At 44.6% G+C, this 25,279-nt stretch overlaps 1 protein-coding gene across 3 annotated transcripts in view; it reads left to right on the forward strand.

Annotated features, from left to right (window-relative positions):
- Positions 1-25,279, forward strand: part of slc24a3 (solute carrier family 24 member 3) — a 379,752-nt gene that overhangs the window by 350,537 nt on the left and 3,936 nt on the right. For all 3 annotated transcript variants that reach the window (XM_060831785.1, XM_060831784.1, XM_060831786.1), the window contains 5 exons: positions 580-853; positions 6,461-6,627; positions 11,887-12,001; positions 19,038-19,150; positions 23,665-23,730. In XM_060831785.1, coding sequence (XP_060687768.1) covers positions 580-853; positions 6,461-6,627; positions 11,887-12,001; positions 19,038-19,150; positions 23,665-23,730 — 735 coding nt within the window. The remainder of the gene's footprint in view (positions 1-579; positions 854-6,460; positions 6,628-11,886; positions 12,002-19,037; positions 19,151-23,664; positions 23,731-25,279) is intronic.

Raw genomic sequence — 25,279 nt, forward strand, 5'->3', positions numbered from 1 at the left:
AAAATGACTGGAGAAGTTTCCAAAATCATGAGGGGCATGGATGGGGTAAATAGACAAAGTCTCTTTTTTTGTGGAGGGGGAGTCCAGAACTAGAGGGCATAGGTTCAGGATGAGAAGGGAAAGATCTAAAAGGGACCTAAGGGGCAACTTTTCCATGCAGAGGGTGGTGTGTGTATGGAATGAGCTGCCAGAGGAAGTGGCGGAGGCTGGTACAACTGCAACATTTAAAAGGCACCTGGATGGGTATATGAATAGGAAGGGTTTGGAGGGATATGGACCGGGTCCTGGCAGGTGGGACTAGATTGGGTTGGGATATCTGTTCAGCATGGATGGGTTGGACCGAAGGGTCTGTTTTCACGCTGTGCATCTCGATGACTCTGTGACTGCTTATGTTTGTTCTCCCCCACCCCAACAACCCACTGTGATTTTTTTTGGTTGCTAACTTAATTGTTTTCATTCTCCTTTCAGAATTCACTAGCTCTACTGGTTCCTCAGGAAAACATAGGCTCAGGTTGTTAGCTCTCAATCAGCATCCTGCCCTCACTGGTGATAACCACAAACCCCTCTCTCATTTTTCAGAGACAAAGGCTAATAAGCAGCAAGACCGTCTCCAATGGCGAACCCGAGGTCTCCATTAAAATGCCTACAAAGCACAACATCGAGAACGGAACGGGCCCAAGCAACTCCACTGAGAGGAGCATCAACGGGCAAAGGAGGGAAGAGGACAGAACTGAGGCCAGAAATGAAAGGGAGAATGAAAATGAGAATGAGGACAATCAGAACAATGAGAATGATGAAGAGGAGGAGGAGGAGGAGGAAGGCGAGGGGCCGTATGTACCATTCCACTTGCCGGGTGAGTTGTCCATGTTGACCGTGTTGGCAGTGTTCTTGTCTCTGAATCAGAGAGTTGTTGGTTCAAGTCCCAGTGCAGTGCTTATAGCTGTGCTGTGCTTTTGCAGGAGCCAACATCTGCCCTCTCTCCATTGCATGTAAGATATCCATAGAGTCATAGACATGTACAGCATGGAAACAGACCCTTCGGTCCAACCCGTCCATGCTGACTAAATATCCCACCCCAATCTAGTCCCACCTGCCAGCACCCGGCCCATATCCCTCTAAACCCTTCCTATTCATATACCCGTCCAAATGCCTCTTAAATGTTGCAATTGTACCAGCCTCCACCACTTCCTATGGCAGCTCATTCCATACATGTACCACCCTCTGTGTGAAAAAGTTACCCCTTAGATCCCTTTTATATCTATCCCCTCTCACCCTAAACCTATGCCCTCTAGTTCTGCACTCCACGACCCCAGGGAAAAAACTTTGTCTATTTTGAAAAAGAACAGGAAGTTTCTCTCCTGTGTGCTGGCCAATATTTATCCCTTGATCAGCATGATTAAAACACATTGTCACATTGATATCAGTGGGACCATGCTGTAGGCAAATCAGCTGCTCTATATTACGTCTTACATAAGAGACTTCATTTCAAACGGCAATTTGCTTTGTAATGCCCAGATGTTGCTAAAGACACTATATGTAAATGTGAACCTTTCTGCTTTTAAGATGGGCTGGTGGTAGACATAAGTCCCATTGGGCTTTGGAAAAGGGGTGGCACGGTGGCTTAGCCGTTTGCGCGGCTGCCTCACAGGGCCAGGGGCCCGAGTTCGATTCCTGCCTCGGGCGACTGTCTGTGTGGAGTTTTCACATTCTCCCCATGTTTGTGCGGGTTTGCTCCAGTTTCCTCCCACAGTTCAAAGATGTGTAGGTTAAGTGAATTAGCCACGGTAAATTGCCCACAGTGTTCAGGATGTCTCAGTTCGATTCCAGTCTTGGGTGACTGTCTGTGTAAAGTTTGCACATTCTGCCCGTGTCTGCGTAGGTTTCCTCCCACAGTCCAAACCTGTGCAGGTCAGGTGAATTGGCCATGCTAAATTGTCTGTAGTGTTGGGGTCTTTAGTCAGAGAAGAATGGGTGTGGGTGAGTTACTCTTCGGAGGGTCGGTGTGGACTTGCGCCGAAGGACCTGTTTCCACACTATAGGGAATCTTACAAAAAGGAGAGGGACTGGGATACTCTGTGTCTATTCTAAGGCATCATTCTCTGTGAAGTATCCAGACTAAGTGGTTTGTTTTATTACTGTTGGTCTCTAATTCAGTGAAGGACAGTTGGTATATTGTTCTGAGGCTGCTCGGTGTACATTGAACAGTGTCTGCTCTTGAGTTCCCTCTGCTGGTACTTGCTGCGCGACTGCAGCCTGCCCCAGAACACCCTTTGCCATTACATTCCGTTACTGTGTTCTTTGGAATTGACGTCGCATGCTGCAGTTTTAATCTTCTATTATGGTGTGTTGAGATCATGCTCTGCGGTAGCAGCACTGAAACATGTAAATATGTTTGTATTAACTTGTGTTCGAATGCATATATGCTTTCAGATCCCTCCCTGGCTGAGCACAGTCCCCATCTTTGGAATCTCCTCCAACCCAGCACCTGAGATTTCTTTGTCTCTAATACCAGACTCTTGTGTATTCCTAATTTTAATTGCTTGGCAGCCATCCCTTTGTTTGCAAAGTCCCTCCTTACACTTATCTATCTCGTCACCTCCTTCCTTAAAATCTATCTTGACCAAACTTTGTGCAATCTGACCTTACGTGGCTCAGTGTTATACTTTGATACCATTCCTGCAAAGCACCTTGGGATGTTTCATTGTGGCAGAGGTTTTATCGTCATCTGGGAATACCAAACTTGCTGAACAAAAGACATTTGTTGAAGCTTTGTGATTTGCCTTTATCAGGACGATTTGCAAGAATACCAATTTAAGGAGTAAACCAATGTGTACATTATTTATATTATTGAAAGGAGAGGGATGATTATTTGCAAGTGGACTCTAATTGGTCAAAGCAATACCATGGAGAATGCACCAGTTAGTGATGATTGACAGTTTACTACAGGCTTTGTTTAACTTTCACATATGCTCCTGAGTATCAGACAGTACAGCTAAAAGGTATAAGTAAATATATGTTGCTGTGGAACTTTCTGTAACCTATTGATGCAAACAAGAGCTGCATTTCTAGCAACCCTTTTAAATACATCACAGTGCAGTTGAAGAGTTACTCTTTGAGGTGCCATCACTGTTGTGATATTGGAGAAACAAGAGCTAGTTTGATGCATACCAGGATCCTGCAAAGATGTGAACACCATTTTTCAAATAACATACATGCACAGAAATCTACCGTCCATAAGCTATGGGTTGAACTACAATTTCATTTCGTTAAATTAATGTTCTCTCTGGGCTAACATTCAAATGCATTTGTGGGGAGCCAGAAATTATTCACCTACAACTTTGTAGGAAATTGTTAATGGCCAAATTGCAAATTGATAATGGTGCAGTGGGAGGCCATTCAGCCCGTCATGACTTACACTGGCTCTTCAAACCAGCATTATGATTTAATGCCATTTCCTCCCCCCCCACCCCCCGCCTTTCTTGCTCAGTGTATCTCTTTAAATAATCTCAAATGCCAAAATTGAACCTGCCTCCACCACACTTGCAGGCGATGCATTCTAGATCTAAATCACACATTCGGTGAAGAAGCTTCTTCTGGCATTGCATTGTCTTCTTTTGCAAATCATACGCCCACTTGTTCCTTTCACAATCAGGAACAATTTCTCCCCTAGCTACTCTATCCAGCCCACCCATGATTTTGAAAACCTCAATCAGATCTCATCTCAGCCATCTTCTCTCCAAGGAGAATACTCCCAAAGTCTTCAATCTAACCCCATAACAGAAGGTTCTCATACCTGGAACCATTCTTGTAAATCTCTTCTGCCATCTCTCCAATGTGTTCTTGTAGTATGGTGCATTGACTGAATACAGTACTCTAATTGAGGTCTGACAAGTCGAGAGTGTGGCGCTGGAAAAGCGCAGCAGGTCAGGCAGCATCCGAGGAGCAGGAGAATCGACGTTTCGCGCATACGCCCTTCATCAGCAATAAGCCCACCTTCCTGAGGAAGGGCTTATGCTCGAAACGACAATTCTCCTGCTCCTCGGTTGCTGCCTGACCTGCTGCGCTTTTCCAGCACCACACTCTCAACTTGTCAGACCTCAATTAGAGTACTGAATTCAATTAGAATACAGTTAGATCTCCGGCATCTGCAGTCCTCACTTTCTCCTGAGGTCTAACAAGTGTCTTATACAGTGTGATATCCTTGAATTTGAAATCTATGCCCCTATTAATAAATCCCAGGATTCGATATGTTTTATTCACTGTTCTCTGCACTTACCCTGCCACCTTCAGTGATCTGTGCGCTGACGTGCCCAGGTACCTCTGCTCCTATACCTCCTTTAGAATTGCACTCCTTACGGTATATTGTCTGTGCAGCTGCTTAAAATGCATCACTTCACTTTTCTCTGCAATGAACTTCATCTGCCATCTGACTGCCCAACTTGTCAATGTCCTTTTAGAATTCTACACAATTTAAAATCCTTCCAAGGTTTGTGGTCATGCAATGTTTCAAATGTTGGCTGGAAGCTGTTAGTTAGCAAGTTCCTCAGCTTAACTGCATTTTCCAACTCTAGCTGTTACCTTTGCTGTGTTCATGCCTGGCCATTCCAAGCCTGGAAGACATTGGTTCCCTTCAATGGATAAAACTGAAGTGTTCCCACAATCTAATCGAATCATTAATTCTCAATCGACAGTGCAAAGGCAGGGCTTAACAAAAATCAAACGACAGTGGGAAGTATTACCAGTCAGAAAGCCGGGTTCCGGTTATCTGGGAACTGTGTGAACAGTGCACAGGAAATTTAGATTCAGGAGAAAGCAAAAGGAGTTGTGTCTGGTGAATTCTGAGGTGTAGGGAGCAGCTGAGATTCCTGAATTATCCACAGGAGAAGGACAAGGGCCACAGCTGCATGAAAAAGCCATCGCTTCTAGTTTCCCCATCAAAGTCACTTGAGCATCCCGACGCAAACATTGATCATCTCGCTTCCCTTGCCACCCCTGGTCAGAATTCTGGACAACATTGGGGGAAGACACCTCACCCGTTGGACGGCGGCTGTTAAAGAAGGAAGCACATCACTGCCATCACCTTCTCGGGGGGGGGGGGGGGGCAATGGAGAATGCACCAGTGTTGCCAGCGATAACAATACCCAGAGTGTCTAGACTTAAAAATACTTTTGTTCATTATCTCCACCAGTCACAGTCATTTGGCACATTTCAGTTTTGAAAGAGAAAAGCCCTTCAATAGGAAATGAAAAGAAAGTCTTCCATTTACAAAAAGAAAATATGAATTATTTATGTTTTCAGTTCAAGACTAATGTTGGATTTTGTTGGCAGTCATCACCCCAGTTATTTGTTTATGCAGATTGCAAAACACTTCTAACGAAGAGTGACTTCATAAAATTAATACTTTCCACAGTGATCTGTTTGCTGCTTCCAGCTAGTTCTTGATTGACAGTGAGGGAATGTAAGTTAATATGCTCCACCTCCCAGTTTATCTCCCCTGTGAACAGCTGGGAATAGATCCACTCTTTCACTTTCTAAGGCACTTCAGACTGGACATTTAGACACAGGGCTCATAGTCTATAGCAGCTCCCTCAACACTTCCACCCTCAACACTCCCTCAACACTTCTTCCCTCAATACTCCCTTAACACTTCCTCCATCAACACTCCTTCAACACTTCCTCAACATTCCCTCAACACTTCCTCCCTCAATACTTCCTCCCTCAACATTCCCTCAACACTTCCTCCCTCAACACCTTCTCCCTCAACGTTCCCTTCTCGGAAGGATGTTGTGAAACCTGAAAGGGTTCAGAAAAGATTTACAAGTATGTTGTCATCATTGGAGGGCTTGAGCTACAGGGAGAGGCTGAAAAGGCTGGGGCTGTTTTCCCTGGAGTGTCAGAGGCTGAGGGGTGACCTTTTAGAGGTTTATAAAATCATGAGGTGCATGGATAGGATGAATAGACAAAGTCTTTTCCCTGGGGTCAGGGAGTCTAGAATGAGAGAACATAAGTTTAGGGTGAGAGGTGAAAGATTTCAAAGGAACCTAAGGGGCAACATTTTCAGACAGAGGGTGGTGAATGTATGCCAGAGGAAGTGGTGGAGGCTGGTATAATTGCAGCATTTAAAAGGCATCTGAATGGGTATATGAATAGGAAGGGTTTGGCAGGATATGGGCCAAGTGCTGGCAATTGGGACTAGATTGGGTTGGGATATCTGGTCGGCATGAACGGGTTGGACCGAAGGGTCTATTTCCATTCTGTACATCTCTATGACTCTAGGAGATGCAGCCAAACCGCAAGACATTGTGTTCCCATGCAGTGAGAAGGAGAAGCAGTTGAACGATATGAGTAGAAGTCAGGACAAGGAAGGGGCAATCATTTCAAGATGGATTGTAATGAGTGCCATGATACCGATTAAAATGGCAATCGGGTGATGAATGCCTTTTTGTCTCTGTCTCCACAGTGGGAATGTGGGACGTGGTAAAGTGGGTGATTGCATGGCCGCTGTGCTTTCTGATGTACTTCACGATTCCAAACTGTGCCAAGCCTCGATGGGAGAAATATTTCATGTTCACCTTTGTCTCAGCCACCTTGTGGATCGCAGTTTTCTCGTACATGATGGTGTGGATGGTAAGTGCACGTTTCACAAAGGGCTGGTGCGAAAGCAGGCAGACCCGCACCCCCACCTCCTGTCTCCTGCTCTCCTGAACCTTTTCAAGTTTTCATTTAGAGTTTACTGCAAGCTGGAGACTCTTTGACAGCTGTCCTGAGGAATGGAAGACGCTCCACTGAGGGTTGCCGGTTCAAATCTTGGTCTGGACGAGCTCCCTGTATTTGGTTAGCACAGGCAATGTCAGTTTGCTGCCGTTTCCCAACTCCACTCACAAAATGATCAGACATGGCTCTATACTTTATAGTGGACTCTCCCCCCTATAAAGGTGCATGTGCAAACCCTCAGCAAGGACAAGATTTGGTGTGGCCTCTGTGAGTTTATTAAATTTAGATTTAAATTTGGCGCACGTACTTTGAAAAATACAATGGAAAGTGTTATTTTCGCATGTCGTACGCAACGTGTCGTCACGCTCCAACACCATCTTGAAACACTGAATATAATGCAAGATTTTACTGCTGTAGCGTTCATCTTTCTCTGTTCTGCTTATCCCTCCTCTGCTGCTGCTCCAGTCGCTGTCTGACGTTGGCCCCAGTCTGAAACGAGGTCCTGGGTCTCTGTAAAAGGCTCTGGGGTCTCGGTTATGGGTCACCACTGACAAGCTGGAACCGTGGGCCTGGGGATGATGCCTGGGTTCTGTAGCCCCATCCGACGCTCTTCTAGACTCCAGTCATCACAGTCCTCAGCCCTCCCTTCCCTCGATGCTACTGCTTCTTCGGGCACCCGGGCCTAGTCGCAGAGCTGGAGCCTTAGCTCAGCCTGCAGGTCTGGACCCAGGGAGTCAGCCTGGAACCCTACTCTCGTTCACCAGGTGACCCTGCCATTAACGTACCATCACTCACTATCTTAGTGCGCGTGTGGAGAATGTACTGGGGTGGGGACAGTTTATAACCATTCCTATTGTGACTCATTGTCTCCATGAGAGCAGGAGAGGGGAAAGAAAAATACAATAAAGAAATATTTGAGGGACATCATTATAAAGAGATCAGATCAGTTGTTTCTTTTTTCCCATAAGTTCATGTCTGGACACCATCCAGCTCATTCATTCGATTGGAATGCTCTATTCAGATCGTCGCATAAGCAGAGAACAGAAACATCCTTCCCGTTCCCAAAACGCCACCAAAATGACCACCGCCCAATAGTCAGTTGTCATGTCAGCCAGATCATTCAAGCCCTCGCTACGGGAATACGTTCCCCATTTTGTGACAACATCAACATTGCCTGTGATCGAGTAAACAATTTTTTCCTGTTGTTGTGTCGGTGAACCATCTGTGTGTCCCTTCAAATATTCCCTCATTCTCTCACTATCTCCCAGGGACCACTGTCACCTCCAAGACTGATGGGTGCAGTGTGTCGGACACTGGACCCCACCAAAGTCAGATTCCTGATCAGGAGGGGAATCCAGGGTCGTGGGGAAAGGACAGGAAAGGGGATGTGAGGCATATCGGATCAGGCACACTCCTGTTGAATGGCGGAGTAGGATGGAAGGGCTGAACAGCCAGCTCCTTTTCCTGTTTCTTATGGTGCTAAAGTCCTATTTATTCGCACATCGACATTGTGCATCAGGGCAGATTTCCATCTAGCAATGTTACATCCCTAAAAGCATGCACTAACCTCAGTTGCGTTTTTTGAGTATTTCTTGTACTTTTTTTGCCACAATAGAGTGAATTTATTTAATTAGCACATTTACAGGCTGTTATTTTAACAGTTGTTTATTTTTTTCTGATGGCCGTCATATACCTTACAGTGAAACAATTGGAATAATCTGCTCTTGACCTTTCACTTCCTTCCGTTGTCACAAGTACACAACAACAGAGCAACCAGAGGTGAATATAAGGGCAGGAAGAAAATTCAAAAATTGGCCAGCCAGTGAATGGGTGGGATGAGAAATCCCACATCGGAGAAACGAGCTTGGGAAAGTGGATACTTTTTCAGGAATGTGCAGAGTGTGGTCATTTCAATTGTGCATAAAACCACTAGATGTGCACAAGACCATAAGAAATGGAAACAGGAGTAGACCATTTGGCCCCTCAAGCCTGTTCCACTTTTCAATGGGATCATGGCTCATCAAACATTCCTAACGTCCATGTTCCTGTGCCTCCCCCCCCAGCCCTTAGTGATCAGGAATCCATCTATCTCAGCCTTAAATGTACATGTGCATGATGGTGGCATATTGGTAATATTGCTGGATTAGGAGGAGAAAGTGAGGTCTGCAGATGCTGGAGATCAGAGCTGAAAGTGTGTTGCTGGAAAGGCGCAGCAGGTCAGGCAGCATCCAAGGAACAGGAGATCAGGCCTTCTTCAGGAATTCCTGAAGAAGAGCTTATGCCCGAAACGTCGAATCTCCTGCTCCTTGGATGCTGCCTGACCTGCTGCGCTTTTCCAGCAACACATTTTCAGCCCATATTGCTGGATTAGCCATGCAGAGGCACTGGGTCCTTGCTCTGGGAAAACGATCATTGATTGATCAACACAGATTATCACTAACACCCATGGAGTATCATGAACATCCATCAGTGATTTCCTTTTGGGAAGGAAATCTGTCAAACTCACCTGGTTTGTCCTACATATGACTCCCCATGGGCAACTAAGCAGTTGACTCTCTGACTGTGCTCTGAAATAGCTGAGCAAGCCGCTCCGTTCAAAGGAAATTGAGGCCGGCAAGCTTTGGTTTTGCCCGAGGTGTCCACATCCCATTAAAGAGGTGTCACATATCCTCTGAGCTGTGCCACTTTGGGAGATGGGTCTCCCTGAGGCAGGGAGAAAGTGAGGACTGCAGATGCTGGAGATCAGAGTCGAGACTGGAATGCTGGAAAAGCACAGCAGGTCAGGCGACATCCGAGGAGCAGGAAAATCAACGTTTCAGGTCCGATTCCTGTTGAAGGGCTTTTGCCCGAAACGTCGATTCTCCTGCTCCTCGGATACTGTCTGACCTGCTGTGCTTTTCCAGCACCACACTCGTGACTCTCCCTGATGCAGCAGAGTTCAGTGCAGAACTTGCAAAATGTCCATGCTGGGAGAAACAAGATCACAGGAGATTGTGAAATATTATCATACTTCATTGTCCTTTTTCCTCAATGAAAGTGAAGTCATGCAGTCACCCCGTGGTTTGGAAAATAACTATTTGAAGTGACACAGATATTTTACTCTGTATGTGTGTGTGTGTATGTGTGTGTATGTGTGTGTGTGTGTGTGTGTGTGTATATGTGTATGTGTATGTGTGTGTGTATGTTTTTGTGTATGTGTGTTATGTGTGTGTGATTGTATGTGTGTGAATGTGTGTGTATATGTGTGTGTATGTGTGTATATGTGTGTATGTGCGTGTGTGTATATGTGCATGTATATGTGTGCGTATATGTGTGTGCGCGCGCGTGTGTGTATATTTGTGTGTATGTGCGTGTGTATGTATGTGTATGTGTGTGTATATATGTGTGTGTATATGTGTTTGTGTGATTGTTTGTGTGTGATTGTATGTGTGTGTATGTGTGTGTGTATGTGTTTGTGTGATTGTGTGTATGTGTGTGTGTCTGTTGTGTATATGTGTGTATATGTGTGCGTGTGTGTATATGTGTGTGTATGTGCGTGTGTGTGTGTGTGTGTGTATGTGTATGTGTGATTGTATGTGTGTGTATGTGTATATGTGTGTGAGATTGTATGTGTGTGTATGTGTGTGTATATGTGTGTGTGTATGTGTATATGTGTGTGATTGTATGTGTGTGTGTGTCTGTGATTGTATGTGTGTGTGTGATTGTATGTGCGTGTATGTGTGTGTGTATATGCGTGTCTGTGTTTATGTGTGTGTGTGTGTCTATGTGTGTGTTTTGTTAACAGCTGTTTTAAGGAGTAGGTGTTCTGGTAGTCTCGGAAATATCACAAGACAGAACAATCTGGGAGAAAATGTGGGAAGGCATCCAAAAGGCTTCAGCCAGGTGCTCTGAGTGATGCACTTGCCTGTGGGGTGGTCCAGAACCTGGCTATGTAAGTCACCTCTGTGAGGTCAGGCCCAGTGATACAAACTGGACGCAGCTGTAGGCTGGCCTTCTGTCCTCTCCATTATGATACCGGGACCACCTATGTGGGTGACCGCACTGGCCCGCAAGCTAAAATATGTCACATTTGTCCGATTACCAAATATCGGCCAACGTTTTATAGCCGCTGTTCTCTCAATTCGCCCTTCGACCTTTCTGGAGCAATAGATGAGATTTTCTTTGGCAAATTGGCTCTGTAGATGCCGGGATGTTTATGAACTCCACTTTGAGAATTAATTCGAAAGGTTTTAAGATTCGTAAATACAGTACTGGGTTGAAAGCATCAACATCATTGCAATTAGGGATGGACCCTAGCTTAAAAAGACATCTGTCATGCTTGATATTATTACTAATGTGTTCTGCTCACTCAGATGTTAGTGCTCAGGAATTCTTCCTATATCAGTATCAAGGGGTCCCAGGCAAGACTTGGCATAGGTTCGGTCCAGGGAAGGACCTTGCCTTTAGTCTTGTTCAAGCTTTGGTCTAGTTTAGTGCAATGATACATCCGTTTCTGTTTCACATTTCAGCTCCTCCCATGGGCTCAGATGAACAGTTTCAGGCAGTTTTGCATCATGGGGCTCTCACACCGTTTGGACTTGGGTTAAGATGGGACAATCAATAGTCATGCAGTCAACATGAGAAAATGTCTCCTGCTGGCGCTCTAGATGGGATTAGACTCCAGTCTGCAGCAGTGAGGGGACTGACTGAGCATCATGATGCAGACCATAAATAAGGCAAGAATGCGGCAAAGTTTTTCCCCAATGGCAGTTATGTTGCACTTCTCTAATGCAAGAGTAATGCAGGGAGCCCAAGCTTTTGTATGGAGTACTGGGAGGCACAAAGACAGAAGAAGTGAACATAATGTGAATAACCAAAATGAATCCATAAAAAGATTCTCTAGTATGATGTGGAGGAGCCGGTATTCGACTGATGCAAAGTTAAAAATCACCCAACATTAGTTTGTAGTCCAACAGGCTTATTTGGAAGGACTAGAGTTTAGAACGTTGCTCCTTCGTCAGGTGATAAACAAGCAGCATTTCCAATACTAGTGCTTCCAAATAGGCCTGTTGGACTATAACCTGGTGTTGTGTGGTTTTTAAATTCTCTGGTAGTTATCTTAGTGCGAACACCAAAACATAAAGGGTTCAGAATCCTGTGTTCAGTTACCGAGAGTAATGTGCTCTTATCTAGGTCACGATAATTGGGTACACACTCGGAATTCCGGATGTTATAATGGGAATCACCTTCCTGGCAGCTGGGACAAGCGTACCGGATTGCATGGCCAGCCTTATAGTTGCCCGGCAAGGTAAGCAGAGTACAGAGATCAGCATTAAGAGTAATATTTTGCCATTTGATTGTTGATTTAAATGTTCAAACCTGAATTGTACAGCAAGCTGCTTATCTTGGATATAATTTGGTGGAATCAGACAGCCACGTATTGCAAGGTGCTGCCCTTGTAGTACATTGCAATGTTCTTCCTTTCTTGCACTTGTTTATTCATACTGATCAAAATAAGGAATACCCTGCAGAGAGGACGGAACATTTCTAATCCCCAGAGCCAGCACACACAGAAGACAACCCACTGCCGTGCTGTTGTCAATTTTCACTGAACTAATGCTCACGGCCAAGGATCATGATCAGCTGGCTCACAAAATCCACCCAATTCGAATCCATTTGGGTGAATATTGCTGCATCCTATCTAAGTTTTCTGTACTTTTAAAAGAGTCCAACTTTTAGCTCCTGTCATGTTGCAGGACAATTCTAAATCAGAGCACTGAGACCTGTCTGTATCTAAAGCCAGAGTGTATGAAGGTTTAATGGCAACATTGATTTAAACTTCGGACATCAGCACCAAGGTGATACACCCCTAAATAGTCCCCTATGATAGAAAGATAAAATAAAAAGATCTTGCCTTGAGATTTTCAGGGAAAGGTGGGCACCACAGGGAGTGGAGTATTTTAAATTAGATTAGATAACTTACAGTGTGGAAACAGGCCCTTCGGCCCAACAAGTCCACACCGACCCGCAACCCACCCATACCCCCACATTTACCCCTTACCTAACACTACGGGCAATTTAGCATGGCCAATTCACCTGACCCGCACATCTTTGGAAACCGAAGCACCCGGAGGAAACCCACGCAGACACGGGGAGATTGTACGAACTCCACACAGTCAATCACCTGAGGCGGGAATTGAACCCAGGTCTCTGGCGCTATGAGGCAACAGTGCTAACCACTGTGCCACCGTGCTGCCCATTTTATTTCCCCCTCCAACTCTATTTTGATTTAATCCCTGCCCTCCCCTTCACTGTTTGATCACAAAACACCCGTTGTGAAGAGCACTGCTGTCACTGTCCACTTGAGTGTTTCCTTTCTTTCTGGTGGTGGAAATTAAATCTACTTTTTGTCATTTATACAAATGATTTGGATGCGAGCATAAGATGTATAGTTAGTAAGTTTGCAGATGACACCAAAATTGGAGGTGTAGTGGACAGCGAAGAGGGTTACCTCAGATTACAATGGGATCTTGACCAGATGGGCCAATGGGCTGAGAAGTGGCAGATGGAATTTAATTCAGATAAATGCGAGGTGCTGCATTTTGGGAAAGCAAATCTTAGCAGGACTTATACATTGAATGGTAAAGTCCTAGGGAGTGTTGCTGAACAAAGAAACCTTGGAGTACAAGTTCATAGCTCCTTGAAAGTGGAGTTGCAGATAGATAGGATAGTGAAGAAGGTGTTTGGTATGCTTTCCTTTATTGGTCAGAGTATTGAGTACAGGAGTTGGGAGGTCAGGTTGCGGCTGTACAGGACATTGGTTAGGCCACAGTTGGAATATTTTGTGTAATTCTGGTCTCCTTCCTATCGGAAAGACGTTGTGAAACTTGAAAGCGTTCCGAAAAGATTTACAAGGATGTTGCCAGGGTTGGAGGATTTGAGCTATAGGGAGAGGCTGAACAGGCTGGGGCTGTTTTCCCTGGAGCATCGGAGGCTGAGGGGTGACCTTTATAGAGGTTTATAAAATCATGAGGGGCATGGATAGGATAAATAAAGTCTTTTCCCTGGGGTGGGGGAGGCCAGAACTAGAGGACATAGGTTTAGGGTGAGAGGGGGAAGATATAAAAGAGACCTAAGGGGCAACTTTTTCACACAGGGGGTGGTACGTGTATGGAATGAGCTGTCAGAGGACATGGTGGAGGCTGGTACAATTGCAACATTTAAAAGGCATCTGGATGGGTATATGAAGAGGAAGGGTTTGGAGGGATGTGGGGTGCTGGCAGGTGGGACTAGATTGGGTTGGGATATCTGGTCGGCATGGACGGGTTGGAGTGAAGGGTCTGTTTCCATGCTGTACATCTCTATGACTCTATGACCTGTTGTCTCTCACTGTGTCTTACACTTGCACACACACCACATGGATACTGGGGTAAATATAAGCCCCACTACCGCAGTTAGGCAGTAGTGTGGGGGTAAAGAAAATAAAAGGAAAACGTAAAGAAAGAAAAAGAAATATAAACAGGAGATTAAGAAAAAGAAAAAAAAAGAAAAAAATTCTTGCCAGTGGCAAAGATACATGGGAAAAGATCCGAGAGGCAGATTCAAATATAAGCCAAACAAGTTTCTCAAATACTAGAGTATCGTCATTTGGAGTGGCACGGTGGCTCAGTGGCTAGCATTGCTGCCTCACAGCACCAGGGACCCAGGTTCAATTCTAGCCTTGGGCAACTGTCTGTGTGGAGTTTGCACATTCTCCCTGTGTCTGTGCGGGTTTCCTCCGGGTGCTCCGGTTTCCACCCACAATCAGGTGGATTGGCCGTGCTAAATTGCCTCTAGTGTTAGGTGCGTTAGTCAGGGGTAAATATAGGGTAAGGAAATGGGTCTGGGTGGATTACTCTTCGGAGTTGATGTGGACTTGTTGGGCTGAAGGGCCTGTTTCCACACTGTAGGGAATCTAATCATAGGATTCATCAGGGAAGTCCTGTCATTTCAGATTGAGCATATACTTTTTTTGTGTCAATGTGGATTGTTCCACCTTCCAAATCTATCTATTCCATGAGGTTTCTCCTTTTTCTCTCTGACTCCCTGAAATGTACTTCATGCAGACCATCCATCTTCCATTTTTTTTGGCAACCCAATCACTACTTTGGCCTAAGTCCAGCATCTATAAATTTTGTGAACTTCAGCAGAAAGGAACATCTTGAGAGATTCAGTGTTCAAGAAACACTACAAAAGAATGTATAGAATCCCTACAGTGTGGAAACAGGCCATTCGGCCCAACAAGTCCACACCGACCCTCCAAAGAATAACGCACCCAGACCCAGTCCCCCTTCCCTATATTTACCCCTGACTAATGCACCTACACATCCCTGAACACTGTGGGCAATTTACCATGGCTGATTTATCTAACCTGCATATCTTTGGACTGGGGGAGGAAACCAGAGTGCTCAGAGGAAACCCAGGGAGAATGTGAGAAAGCGAATCTCATTGAGGTGAATGAGACAGTCACCTGAGGCTGGAATCGAACTGCCAGGTCCCTGGCGCTGTGAGGCAGCAGTGCTAACCACTGAGCCACTATGCCACATTAGCAAAGGTTGATATATAAATGTAATTGTATGAGTGTGACCATGGAATAGTTATGCTGTTCAATATCTAGTTGTTACAGATGTAATCAGAAGCGACATGAACAATAGACCACGCAAAGAGAATTTTGTCTTTTTATAGCACCTTTGACATGTGGAATAAATCAGAAAACACTGCACAAGAATATTATCAAGGAAAATATCACAGATAATCCAAAGCCAAGCGTGTAAGCAGAGCTGACTGAACACTTAGTCAAAGAGGATTCTAAAAAGGGTCTTAGAGGGACGCAGTGAAGAAGTAGACAATCCCGTAGTCGAGCACCGAGATGGGCTGAAGGGATGAAATGCATGAAGAATGCCCAATCGCCCAAGTTATAGGTATGCAGAGATTGTTTGGCCTCAAGAGAAGGATCGAGCATAGGGAGGTGCAAAGCCTGGAAGGAACTTAGACGGGGAAGTGAGAATTGTAAACGTGCAACAGTAGCCAACATAAGTCAGTAAGCATAAAGATGATAAATGAATGGGACCAGCTGAGATCAGCGAAGGTCTACAGAGGTTGGAGGACGTCCAGGAATAGTGAAGTCTAGAGGAGAAAAATGTGGACGAGGTATTCGTTAGCAGACAGGCTGAGCTTGGTAAGTAGAAGACTAGGTAAGTGGAAGGTAGAAGTATGAGGTCTTCATCATGGGGAGGAAATGTTGTCAAAAGTTCCGCTTGGGGGCAAATTGCCTGGTTCAGCCTGAAACAATGGATGAGCTGGAGATTAAAAATGCAGATGACAGTGCAGACTTGAAGGAGTGGGTTTCCCTGGTTTTCAGGCTTTGTGTGTCAGGGGTGGGGCTTTAAATCAGGAGGGAGCAGGTTCAGTTCTCTTCCACGTCTTTGCTCTTCTCAGCTCATTACATATTCATGTGTGGATAAGGCGCCAAATCTCAAAAGCAAACAGGCAGCAAGCTCTGTTCTGCTTCCATCATCTGTGCGCCATATTGAAAAGGCCGTCTCAATGGAAATTCGGTCTTGACATCTGGATCAGGGCTTCGAGTAGATGGAAGTCAAAGGGACCAAGCATGGATCCTTCAGCAGACTGAGACACAATGGTACAGAGCTGAGAAGAGAGGCCAGCTCTGGAGATGTTCAGGCAATGTTCTGACAAAAAGAATTCGAACAAAGATAAGGCAGTCCCACTGGTTTACAGGGCAAGGAAGAAGCATCTGAGGTGAATGGTGGGATCAATTTTGCAGAAGGCTACAGAAAGGACGAGGAAGAAACCTACTCCAAGTTCATGGCCATAATGCGTGAATTTGTGTGATTTTGATATGGATTTTCCCAGTGCTCTTACTGAAGTGGAAACATGATTGGAGAAATCCAGATATGGAACTGGGAGCAGTGACGTGCATTGGTTCGGGAACACGCGAGGACTTTGAAGATGATGTCACAGATGGAAATTGGTTGCAATGACTGAAGAGCCAGGAATCGTTTCAGAAGGAGCCGGGCACGATGGTGATTTTGAAACGGAGGGGACAGTATCAGAGAAAAGAGAACCGATTACCACACCTGGTAAAGGTGGTCCAGAAACGGAGACTGGTAATGTTTCACCCGATGAAGGAGCAGCACTCTGAAAGCGTGTGATTTCAAATAAACCTGTCGGGCTATAACCTGGTGTCGTGTGACTTCTCAGCTTAGACAGGGACAAGGGAAAATAGGAAAGCCAAGGATTCTTGGCTCAGGTAGCGAGGAGAGTTGCTTTTGGGGAAAGTGATTCTTTCAGAAAGCAGGGATTGGGATTAATGTTGGCAAGGTGCTCTGAAATTCACAACATCAGCAAAACAGTTCAGAAAAAGCTTGTCAATGGCACCAATTCTCTTTCAAAGTAATTAGATATTCTGGAGGGGAATGTAGAGAGCGGTCATGTTTGTTGATGCACTGGCAGAGTCCAAAAAAGACAAGGTATCAAGAGAAGTAAAAATAACAGGAATCAAAAGCAGTGCATTCATGTCTAAAACAGCAGCCTGTTTCACACAAATAGACACAGTGGAGGTTCAGGTTACATAGACGTGAGCTGGAAACTGAGGTTCCGGAGGGGATGATATTGAAGGATGGAACATTAAAGATAGTGAGGACAGCTGAGAGGATCATCGGGGTCTGTCTCCCCTCCATTACAGACACTTACACCACATGCTGCATGTGAAAGGCTAAGAGCATTGTGGCAGACACCACACACCCCTTTTTCAAACGCTTCTCCCTCCTGCCATCTGGCAGAAGATACCGGAGCATTCGGTCTCTCATGGTCAGACTGTGCAACAGTCTCTTCCCCCAAGCCATCAGACTCCTTACCTTATGATCGGACTGTTCCCATCTGAAATTCTTTGCACAACTTCGCATTGCTGCTAGAACAATGTCTATTAATTGTTGTTATTATTACACTGTAACTTGCGTGTTTTGCACTTCTTATGCACTTTATGCTGCCCTGTGTATGATCGTGTAGTTTGTGCTGTCCACACAGCACCTTGGTCCTGGAGGAACGCTGTCTCATTTTCAAAGTTTGTGCGAAGATTTGTAGCTCGGGTGCTCGTTGTTGTGGTTCTGTTCGCCGAGTTGGAGGTTTTTGTTGCAAACGTTTCGTCCCCTGGCTAGGCGACATCATCAGTGCTTTGGAGCCTCCTGCGAAGCGCTTCTTTGATGTTTCTTCCGGTATTTATGGTGGTCTGTCCTTGCCGCTTCCGGTTGTCAGTTTCAGCTGTCCGCTGTAGTGGTTGGTATATTGGGTCCAGGTCAACATGAGCAAAACTAATGTAGTATACAAAATACCATACAAGGACTGCACAAAACACTATATAGGACAAACAGGAAGGCAGCTAACAATCCGCATACATGAACATCAACTAGCCACGAAACGACACGACCAGCTATCCCTAGTAGCCACACACGCAGACAACAAGCAACATGAATTCGACTGGGAAAACACTACTACCATAGAGCAAGCCAGACAGAAAACAGCCAGGGAATTCCTAGAGGCATGGCATTCATCCACAAACTCCATCAACGAACACATCGACCTGGACCCAATATACCAACCACTACAGCGGACAGCTGAAACTGACAACCGGAAGCGGCAAGGACAGACCACTATAAATACCGGAAGAAACATCAAAGAAGCGCTTCGCAGGAGGCTCCAAAGCACTGATGATGTCGCCTAGCCAGGGGACGAAACGTTTGCCTCATTTTTTACTGAATTAGTTGTAGATGGCAGAAATGACAAACAAAAGCTTCTCTGCTCTTTATTCTAAAGTCAGAAGACCTTAACTGGCTAAAGGAAAGAAAGCAGAGGGTCATTTCAAGAGATGTTCAATTATTCTGGTGTTGGGGAACGGTGTTGAGTAGGATGCTGAGAGTCTGTGCTGACTGTTATTCCTAATGCACGTAATGATCTAGAATTGCAATCTCACTGCAAAATTGTTAGATTGGCACAAGGCATCAATCCAGGAGATATTGTGTACTTACAGGAGACAGCTGGAATCTTACAAAGTCAAGATGAAGGCTTCGCTCCAGTAGCAAACATGATCTGCACAAGAAAATGTACGTTTTGAGTAAAAATGGATGGTGTGTGTTCTCTGTCCATGGGTTAGACCTTAATAAGAGGAAGTGAAAGAAATATTGCAATCATTGGCTGGTTCAGCACTCAACATGTCCAAAAAGTATGAGGTAACAGCAAAAGAGTGAATAAGGTGTTGGATAACGAATGACTTCTTCTGATCTTCACAGGCATGGGAGATATGGCAGTATCTAATTCTATAGGAAGCAATGTTTTCGACATCTTGATGGGGCTTGGCCTACCCTGGACTATAAAAACAATTGTGGTGAATTACGGCTCATATGTAAGTCTTCCGCTGAACCCCTGCGCGGTTATTGAGCGTAAACATATTGCAGTCTTCACCTCTTTAGCCTGACTTTATTTACCAACTTTCTGAAGTGATCCACAGTGCCCAAAACGTAGTATTTGTTCCTTGGACTCCCTGACGTTACACTAAACATGTTGTTCTCCCCGCTTCCCAACTCATAACTCAATCCAATAGTTCACACAATTAAAGCCAGCCTTGGCAATGATCCTCCTGATGAAGGACTTTTGCCTGAAACATCAGTTTTTCTTGCTCCTCGGATGCTGCCTGACCTGCTGTGCTTTTCCAGCACCACTCCAATCTTGACAATGATCCTCATATTCCAACAGACTCTTTCCATTTCGACCTTTGCAAAACTACATGGTCTTCTTTCAGTGTCAGTGTCTTTCCTTCCATTGACACCTTCAACATTAAAATCCCACCAAGACTCCACGACTGCACCAGACAACCCCCACCTAATGACTTTTGCTCTTGATCCATCTTGAACAATGTGGATCATTCAGAAGTGTTAGATGCCGACCAACTAAAGATTACTGAAGATGACAAAGGAGGGAAATTGAAGCATTTGATGGAAATCCATTTGATGGATGCAAGAACTGCACAGTTGGAGGTGAATAGTTAAAGGTGAATGAGACAGTACAAGTCTCCCAGGGTTGGTGATGATTCACCACGGCAGATTCGCCACCGATCATTAGCCACTGCCAGTTCTCCACTAGCGTTTCTCCACTGGGGTTGTTTGATCTCTGGAGACTATTTGTCACCCAAAATATATATATGTACTGATTGTTTTCCCTCCCACCTGTTCTTTCATACTTCTCAGTCCCCTTTATTTATACTACTACATAGTACATATTGATAAAAAAAGAGGTAAAATAAATATCATATTATTGGTTTATATATAAAAATGAGTTACAAACTTTAACCAGAAAAAGGAAATATATTTTAAAAATCTTTATAATGGCAGTAAAATCTCACATTAATATTAAACAATGAAATTTTTTAGTTCATTTGATAGTTATGCGCTATTCCTCTAAGATATTCCAAACAATCTCTTTCACCGTATTCAAGAACAATTTTTTTAAATCCTATTGTTTGCGTCTCAATTTCTTTTAGCTTTATCTGTGGTGGGTAACCCGCTATCAGCTGTTCCAAATATAAATCACGCCCCTTTTGCATTTTCATTAACGTTCCAACACATTTCCATGTGGTTTGGTGGTGAGCTCCGAGTTCAAAAGCAACTCTCCAATGAGCAGCTTCAGCTGATTATTTGTGTGATCCTCATCGTTTATTGCTGTCTCATAGACTGACCACATATCATGGGGAAACAAAAGTGCCCTTCAGCTACTGCCACGTCTATTTTCCTCCTGCTCCGTTATCCAGCTTATATACTTTGTATCTAATTGGAATCACCAAATGCTGAAGATCAGTCGGGTTTGGTGGGTGGCACGGTGGCACAGTGGTTAGCACTGCTGTCTCACAGCGCCAGAGACCCAGGTTCAATTCCCGACTCAGGCGACTGACTGAGTGGAGTTTGCACGTTCTCTCCGTGTCTGCGTGGGTTTCCTCCGGGTGCTCCGGTTTCCTCCCACGTCCAAAGATGTGCGGGTCAGGTGAATTGGCCATGCTAAATTGCCCGTAGTGTTAGGTAAGGGGTAAATGTAGGGGTATGGGTGGGTTGCGCTTCGGCGGGTCAGTGTGGACTTGTTTGGCCGAAGGGCCTGTTTCCACACTGTAAGTAATCTAAACAAATATCATTCCTTTTTCGTCAAATTATTTTCTTTATGCTGCTTGTCGTCGGTAAAGATGTTAGGAGTGACTGAGGGACATCAGCTATACATTCGTTAATAAGAACACTAGGTACTTCTTGCGATTCCTCTGAACGACGTTTTTAAACTTGTTTTCACTTTCGTAACTTGGACACCTGCTGCGGAAGGGGAATGTGTGTGTCCGTGTGTTGTTTTTATCACAGTGCCACTCTTGGTGTGGATCCGTCCATGCCATTGGCCCCTTTGTTCACATCGCCAAAACTTAAAACTCGAATCACTCTTGGATAGTTTATCAAAAACATATATAAAACCATCATGGTAAAACTTCTTATTTCCACGTTTACTAATAATTTCTGTTTCCATTTTGAAGACTTGAGGGTAAATGGGGGGAAAAAAAACAAGTTTAAAAGAAGGTCAAAGGGCAGTGGCTAATCGTCGGCAGTGAATCTGCTTATTTGCGGAATTGTCTCCAATGGGCGGTGGCTAAGCGTCCTCGGTGGTCTCAGGGTAGTGGCTAGTCATCGGCAGCGAATGGGCCCATCCCAGTCTCCCATCTCCTCCTTTCCTTGCTGCCTGCTCCCAAGCCCGAGACACAGAATATCATCATTTCGCAGATGTGTGGACACCCCAGCTGGTCACTGAAACTAACTTTAGCCCCAGTTCATTTGTCAGGTCACCTGGGATACTAACCAACAATTCACCTGCCCAGACATCTGAGAATGTCTTTGGCCAGATCGGTAACGCTGTGAACCAAACTCTCAAAGAGCTGCCGCATAGCCGGAATTTCAGACTCATTGAGGGATACGTCAGACAAACACAGGCTTGAGCACATGGCAGAAAGAAAACCCGAAGAACTGCGGGTGCCTGGAAATCTGAGGCAAAACCAGAAATTGCTGGAAAATCTCAGCATCTGTGGAGTGAAATTCGGGTTAACATTTCGGGTCCTGTAACCCTTCCTCATAACGCACTGGCCATTTCTGAAGCTTAGATGGAGGAAAACCCAACATAGCAGACGCCGAGGGAAGAGTCCAGAACATCGAAGAATCCTCTGGCCAGTTCTCCTGCACCTAGGACCTTCCAAAACCATCCATTTCAATCTGAGGATTCCCCTGCAGTTAAATAAATTTTCACCCTGGAAATGTTGGACCATTTAAAACCCAGCTTAACCCTGAAGTAACTATTAAACTGACCCTGAATCTGTCACACTAACCCCCTACAAACTCCAGACCCTGATACAGCCCTGCCCCACAACCATGGACCCTACACCCACTCTCACCTCTGGACCTAATTCCTCTTGCCACCAGACCTGACAACTTGCACCATACTTACCTTTTACCTTACCCATCCAGCACCCCACAGTCCTGGCACCTGATATGACTGGCACCCGAACCTCACAGTTGTGCAGTTAACCTTTCCCAGGAGCTGTCAAAGTTAATGAATTTTGAGAAGATTTGTAGCTCTGGTAAGGCTCTGGATATAAGTTTGCTCGCTGAGCTGGAAGGTTCGTTTTCAGATGTTTCGTCACCGTACTAGGTTATATCATCAGTGAGCGTCTCCGGTGAAGCACCGGTGTTATGTCCCACTTCCCTAAACACATAAATAGAATGCAGAACATAACACCAGTGCTTTGCCGGAGACTTACTGATGGTGTTACCAAGTATGGTGATGAAACGTCTGAAAACAATCCTTCCAGCTCAGCGAGCAAACCTACATCCAGAGCTGTCAAAGTGGCTATCTGTGATGATGGGCATGTAAAGCACAGAATCCATCAATTGATGCCGTCAAAAAGGGGATTTGGTTTGACTTTCCTTGACAATCCTGCACTTCACAGGATCTGTCAGGTCTCCGCATTTCTGAAGGAACCCTGATTGGAATCTCCTGTCAGAAATGGGGAGCTCTTTCTCAACATTAAAAACAAAGTAGGTCAGCACTCTTTGGAAAATTAGCCCATTATATCTATCTGGATTGCTACAGGGACGTGGTATATAATGCAGACTGATAACTGTGAATGTTACGATATTGAGGTGGCCCCTGTAAGAATGGGATGTCCAGCAATTCCATTGTGTCCACAACAAAGAGATATCCATTCCTTAATTATCAGAGTCAGAAACAATAAAGCAAAAATGGGTTTATATAATGTCAAGGCTGGGATTGCCCTTAATTGTAGGTATTGGTTTCTAAGGATAGCGATCCTTCTGATACTGCAATATTCCTTAGCAATGGATTTAGGACAGAATGACATCAAGCATCATTGAGATTACTCCCCACACCCACATGAAGTAGCATGCCAATACTTGCTGTCCAAGCTCATACATGAAGAATGTACCAATAACCAGGGAAAGCCAGGTCCTGTGCAACTATGAGTCATTGCCACAGATTTCCAAGATGGCCACATATTGGAAGATATTTTGAATATAAAGAGCACATATCACAAAATCATGGGCAATTGGTTCTCTGATCTATTGCTTTGAGATATTGGAATAACTCGCAAGGTTTGAGAAGATTTGCAGGTCAGGTTGGGCAAACCTACATCCAGAATTGGAATAGCTGTTCCGTTGTCTATGAGAGTCGATAGAAGGTGACAGTGTGAAAACAAAGAAAGCGACAGATTAGTTGATGAGCTGGACCTTTAACCGTAACATTTACATCTTGCTTGAAAGTAGTCTAACACGAACACTGTGCATTTTTCTAACAAGGACATAAAATATTCTCTTTTCCTTTCTGCAGTTAGCGTTGAACAGCCGGGGCCTTGTGTATTCGGTGGGATTGCTGCTAGCTTCTGTTTTCGTAACAGTAAGTAATGGACTCATTCGTTGCCATTATATACTGCCATTCTGATGCCATCACTGAGTCAGTGATGAATTATCCTTAGGGTTAACCAATGTTGTTACCATAACTCAGTCCATGGCTTTATGTTACAAACCTCACAACATCTGGCTTTGTTGATTTTCTGTAAGAGGCAAGGGGTGCATTCTGAGTCTGCCTGAACATTCTTTCCTCAAACCTGCATTATTTTTCCACATACCCTTTTGTGCACTATATAAACTTACAGCTTCCCCTATTTCTTAGAGGAACATCAGTTTCACTATTGGCTCTTCAGACAATGTCTGCTTTCCTCCCTTCTTTCTAGTCAGCTTAAAGTGCTTTCAACTAAATGGAGATTCTGTCTCAACCAATGAGTTGAAATCATGACCAACATGAGTTAAATTCAGTCCACCCACACAGATATTCAAATTAACGGTCTAACTTGATACAATCTTCATCATTAGCCTTCTAGCCTGGTTCTGTCTGCAAGCATTTTATTCCAGATAAGACTGTCTCAAGGACTTGAAAACAGCATGTTATCTCACCAGAAAGACCAGGAAAAGAAATCCCATTCTTTACTTGTACTGAGTGTCCTAGCAGTTTATCTGCCTGTTACAAAAACTCCAGTACCAGTTTGCCTCGTGGCGCCATGATGATGTGAAGGAGTTTGATAATGTTATGCTGCAAAAGTTTGGTTGCTTCCTGCAGCGTGTAAGTGTGATTGTGAATTTTAAATGGATGGAAATTACACAGCGGGGCCTCTTATCATGTCTAACTGTTTGAACGTCCACATAAATCCTTGGGAAGAACACTACTAATGTTTCACTGCCACCAAAACCTGGTCATTTAGTGACCTAGAAAGCTATTAAATATTATGAACTCATTGTCTTCATGCTTGAACTTTTGAAACTAAAATTAGATGGTTTTTCAGCCATAATGTGAAAAACTTAACAGGCATTAATTTTTATTTCAATGAATATTGCTGTCCTTAAATCTGTAACCATTCTTCAGCTGAGCAATCACATGTTACCAAAAGTGCTGTTTCGGAAAATCATTAATTCATGGGGGAGGGAATTAATTCAACGGGCAGCCAAAGGACTAATGATACCATCAATAGATTATCAATAGACTTGGGGTGGCACGGTGGCTCAGTGGTTAGCCCTGCTGCCTCACAATGCTGGGAACCTGGGTTCAATTCCAGCATTGGGCAGCTGTCTGTGTGGAGTTTGCACGTTCTCCCTGTGTCTGTGTGGGTTTCCTCTGGGTACCCTGCAGGCCTGGGTGAATTGGCTGTGTTAAATTGCCCATAGTGTTAGGTGCATTAGTTAGGGGAATGGGTCTGGGCGGGTTACTCTCTGGAGGGTCGGCGTGGACTTGTTGGGCTGAAGGGCCTGTTTCCATACTATAGGGAATCTAATCCAGAAACTCAGCTAATGTTTCAGGGACCCAAGTTCAAATCCTGCCTACAGCAGATGGTGGAATTTAAAATGAATGAAGAATCTGGAATTGAGTGTCTAAGGCTGACCATGAAACCATA

This window comes from Hemiscyllium ocellatum, chromosome 10 (assembly GCF_020745735.1).
Source record: "Hemiscyllium ocellatum isolate sHemOce1 chromosome 10, sHemOce1.pat.X.cur, whole genome shotgun sequence".
Taxonomy (NCBI): domain Eukaryota; kingdom Metazoa; phylum Chordata; class Chondrichthyes; order Orectolobiformes; family Hemiscylliidae; genus Hemiscyllium; species Hemiscyllium ocellatum.